Source organism: Trachymyrmex cornetzi, unplaced genomic scaffold (assembly GCF_001594075.2).
Source record: "Trachymyrmex cornetzi isolate Tcor2-1 unplaced genomic scaffold, Tcor1.1 scaffold2258, whole genome shotgun sequence".
NCBI classification, from domain to species: Eukaryota; Metazoa; Arthropoda; class Insecta; order Hymenoptera; family Formicidae; genus Trachymyrmex; species Trachymyrmex cornetzi.
The window spans coordinates 4,830-9,279 of record NW_017296910.1 but is presented as its reverse complement, the minus strand read 5'-3'; the positions used below and the strand labels follow the sequence as shown (position 1 = coordinate 9,279).

General features: G+C 28.9%; 1 protein-coding gene across 1 annotated transcript; it reads left to right on the top strand.

Moving 5' to 3' along the window:
• Positions 1 to 148: 148 nt before the first annotated feature.
• mRpS14 (mitochondrial ribosomal protein S14) lies at positions 149 to 1,281 on the top strand. Its single transcript, XM_018506540.1, has 3 exons — positions 149 to 309; positions 502 to 639; positions 983 to 1,281. The coding sequence occupies exons 1-3, from the start codon at positions 232 to 234 to the stop codon at positions 1,166 to 1,168; spliced, it is 402 nt and encodes a 133-aa protein (XP_018362042.1). The 5' UTR covers positions 149 to 231; the 3' UTR covers positions 1,169 to 1,281.
• The last annotated feature ends 3,169 nt before the right edge of the window (positions 1,282 to 4,450 follow it).

Genomic DNA, 4,450 nt, shown 5'->3' with positions numbered 1-4,450 from the left:
CGGATCTACAATAGGGTTTTAAGCCTTAAGCCATAAGAAATGGGCGAATCACAGTCGCTTATTCTTCTCGGATTCGACTGTAATTTGTCAGTTTCTTACGGCATAAGGCATAAAACGCCTATTGTAGATCCGGACTAAAAGCAACATGAGAAGGCATCTTTACTTTTAAGGATTCTATTCGTCACGTGATATATTAGAGAAATAAACAGCAACAAATAGTTAGTTGTAGACATGGCAACGATGATGTGTATCCTTCCACTTTTTAATCGCAGCTCTCTGCTGTGCGCTACAAATTTATTGGGATACGGCGTAAGTATGTGTTTGAACGATAGATTTTTTATAACCTCTAACTATATATCTACATAAATTTATTGTGATTGTAGATTTATGTCACTATATTTATTGGGATAAACAACTGATCAAGTCACAGGCTATTGTATTTGAAATCAATTAACACAAGCCGTTTTCATGTCTTAATTATGTCGTGGTTTCTCTGTGCAGCTACAAGAAGTACGAAACTATGTCGGCTGCAGGGTAATTCGCGACCAAAAACGTAGAAGATGGGCTAAAGAGTATGCAGAGGAAAGATTGCGATTGGTTGCCTTGAAGCGCAACGATATTTTGCCAATCGAGATAAAAGTAAGGAGATTTCACTTGTAAAATAATAAATCTTGTTCTAATTACACATTCAGGGAATATGAAATTGATGACATAAAAATTTTCTTGTATCATATTGCTTGTCGTCAATGCATTTTTATATATAACTTATCTATTTATATAATTCTCTGCTATTTGAATGAAGCATATTATCTTTTTCGTATAAAAAACTTTGAAAATTACATTTTTTTAATTGTCATTTTTCAAATAGGAGAGCAATGCTTTCTTTAAGTATAATAATATTTAGTATATAATATTTATTACAATAATAATTATTATAATAATGTATTAATATGAGGCAATTCAAATCACATAATTCTTTTAGGAACTCGCCGGCAAACAAATAACTGAAACAATTCCCAGACAGACCGCTTTGAGACAATTGACACCGAGATGTATTGTGACGTCTCGAGGCCGAGGTACGATACAACGATGGAGAATATCACGATTCATCTTTCGTCATCTAGTCGATTATAATAAAATGGCTGGAGTGCAACGTGCCATGTGGTAGAACAATACACCTTGGACTATATATCACTTGTATATTGTGTATAAATGAATACTAATGAAGAGTAAATGATACACAAATGGATGTATGAATAGAATTTAATAAATTACGAATGGGAGGATATGAATACAATTTAAATTACTAAATAAATCATGTGTTTCCCTTGATTTCATTAATATTGAAGTTTCTGCTCCATTTTTATCAAGTTAAATCAGAAATGTGAAGTCATGAAATTTTTTCCAAATACAATATACATCAAATTAATTTTTCTTGTATTGTACATTCGTATAGATTGGTAAAATGTATGATGTCGAGCATTTTTTTTACATGATATATTATGTGTATAGAGTCGAAAAAATCTTAGTTATTAATTATTTCATTTTTAATACTGAAATATAAGGCAATAAATTGTGTGTATTAAAAAAAAAATAAGAACAACGCATTATATATTAGAGATTTGGTCTTATGCGATTCTATCATCAAAAAGTACGAACTAGTTTCTGTAAGAATTTTTAATTAAATAATTCTAATTTTTAAAAAGTGTTACAAGTTGTTAAAACTTCAAATTATTGTAAGCCCAAGTAAAAATGTCAATTGCACAATAGACATATAACATTTTAAGTTGCATTATTCATTTTTCTCCGCTTGTTGCAACTTTTTACGTCAAAATTAATATATGATGGAATATTTATGTGATAGAGCACTTACAATCCCTTCAGTAAAACGCATTTTCACAATTTTGGCGCTTACAATGTTTTATGACATACCTCAATTAATTTGATCAGGTGACGAATTAATTGACTAAAGAAAACTTAACGCACTAATTGTCAAGCACATATTACATAATATGAAAAGTTTTATTAACTGTTGATTGTACAATCAACAGTTGGCTTGCATGAAAATCGACATTTATACGAACTGAGAAGTGAGAATATCACGAACATGCTTTTCTATTCAATGAATGATGCATATGGCGTCTCAATCATTCGGCATTGTATCGATCATTATATGTATGTTTTTTCGTGAAGAAATCGATTCACGCGGGACATGCCACGTGTAAATAGTTCTCGCTCTGTTTTTCTTCGTTACTCGTCCTCATTTATTAGTATATTTCTCATAACTGTTTGCTGGGACAAGCTGCATCTCTGAATATTTTATTCAGACTGACGCTTCTAACTCGCTTTCGCATGACCGCTTATCTCGTCTCATCGCGAAATGCAAATACAACCAATACAATACAAATACATACTTATCAAAAGATTGTAAAATGTTGCAGATTAGACAAATTAAAAATAACGATTGTAACGCGAGGTACATTGACACGAAGAATATGACGGTTTTATTATGAAGTCATTAATTAAATTATCGTATTAAAATTCACATAAATAATTCTACTTTATACAAATATTTGGGCTATAATGAGCGTATCGTCATCATCAAACTCCTGACAGAGGACATAAAACATTTTATACAATAATAAACATAATAAAAACAGATAACGATAAATATATTCATTTATTCAATTTATATTTAATCAGCTTCACTCGGATTATTTAAAAGAATTTTAAATTTTTTTAGAAATATAGAGTCGAAATTTAAATATATTCCAATTTTATAATATTCCATTTTGACAACGGAATCACACATTAATTAATAATAATTCATTTTAAAACTTAATTTGCATGGTATAGTTAAATCATGCGAAGATAAATAATCAAAACAAACAGTAGCTTGTGATTTAAGTCGCAAAAAAAGTAAAGCAATTAATCAATACGATCGGTATCGTACACGTGCATTTTATTCTCAGCAAAGCGTCACTTAAACTCCGCATAAGTGGTATAAACGACTATCTGATCGGACATGCGTCGCGCAATTCCGCTTATAATCTTGCTTCAGGCCAATCTTTGCTCGCTAGTGCATGTTAGAAACATTCGAGTGGCAGATTCAGATGCGCAATCATCACGAAAACTCATCTGTTTTATATCCACATTTGCATCTTTCTCCGGATGGCATTCGTGCATGGTAACAAGAATTACGAAGAGCAAGATTTTATGTAGGTACATTACAATTCCTGTTCCTGATTCCTAACGCGCAAAAGTTTCGTTTCCGGAGATAGCTTCAAATTAAAAAATAATTAAAACTAAAAATTAAAGAGATAATTATGATTAAAGATTAAAAAAAGGGATAAAATTATTTTTTTGTTTTTTTCTAATTTTCACATACGTACCGAAATATTTTCCAAAGTATATTTAGCAATCGAAAATAGAACTAAATAAATAGTTCACAAAAAATTATTTTGTTAGTATTGCAAATTTAGAGAACTGAAGAATTCATTTGATATTATGAGAAATTAAATAAAAATATTATATAATTTTTTTTTTTCTAATTTACAAATATGTATATTATAATTTTTATTTTTTACGAAAAATATGTGTTTTCTAATTTTTATTTTATACAAAAATGTTATTATATTATAAATTTATTTTCCTTTTAAAACTTAAATAAATATTAATCGGAAATTTTACTTTTTAATGAGCACATCAGATGACCTAAGTTTAGCCATATATGCATGTATGTGTAATAAACAAGTTTATTAACTTCAAAAATTAAATTATTAATTATAATCATAAATAATTTGATAATTATTGACTGTAATTAAAATAGCTTGATATTTCCAAAGTTACATGTTAATAGATCTGTAATTACAAACACACGTTAAATAGCAATATAAACGAAATTGCGCTGTAAAACAATCATCATTTACGACATCGAATTGAGATTAACAAACGATTGATGTTTCAAAATTTATATATTAATATCTGTAGCTATAAACACACGTCATGCAGCTCGACATAAAAGAAATTGCGTTGTAAAAATGATTATCATTTACGACATCGAATTGAGATTAATAATAAACGATTGATAAGAATCAACTTGCATTGAGACCGGTTAATACAATAGTTTCAATGAAAGAAACAAGAGTTTATATAAACTATATCTGAATGACATTTAACATTCATGAAGCATTTCGCAAAATAACAATGTAGAAAGGTCTCTGCATACATCTCTCATCACTGACTAACATAAAGACAAAAGCATAAAATAATAATATATTTTTTATAGTTTTGTATTATATCTCTTTCTTCGATTTTTTTAAAGAAAAAAATAAGAGAAGAGCTACACTGTCATGTCTACTTTATTGAATATTAGAGGAAGGTCACCGATGTTGACGTACCACTTTGTTTTTAGACAATATTTCTTAAACAAAAGGTAAAAATACAACTT

What these genes read in the sequence shown, in the direction of transcription:
- mRpS14 (XM_018506540.1), top strand. Translation starts at nt 232, where the DNA reads ATGGCAACGATGATGTGTATCCTTCCACTTTTTAATCGCAGCTCTCTG. An exon ending in CAAATTTATTGGGATACGGC is followed by an intron (nt 310 to 501) that starts GTAAGTATGTGT and finishes TTCTCTGTGCAG; the next exon opens with CTACAAGAAGTACGAAACTA. An exon ending in TTTTGCCAATCGAGATAAAA is followed by an intron (nt 640 to 982) that starts GTAAGGAGATTT and finishes TAATTCTTTTAG; the next exon opens with GAACTCGCCGGCAAACAAAT.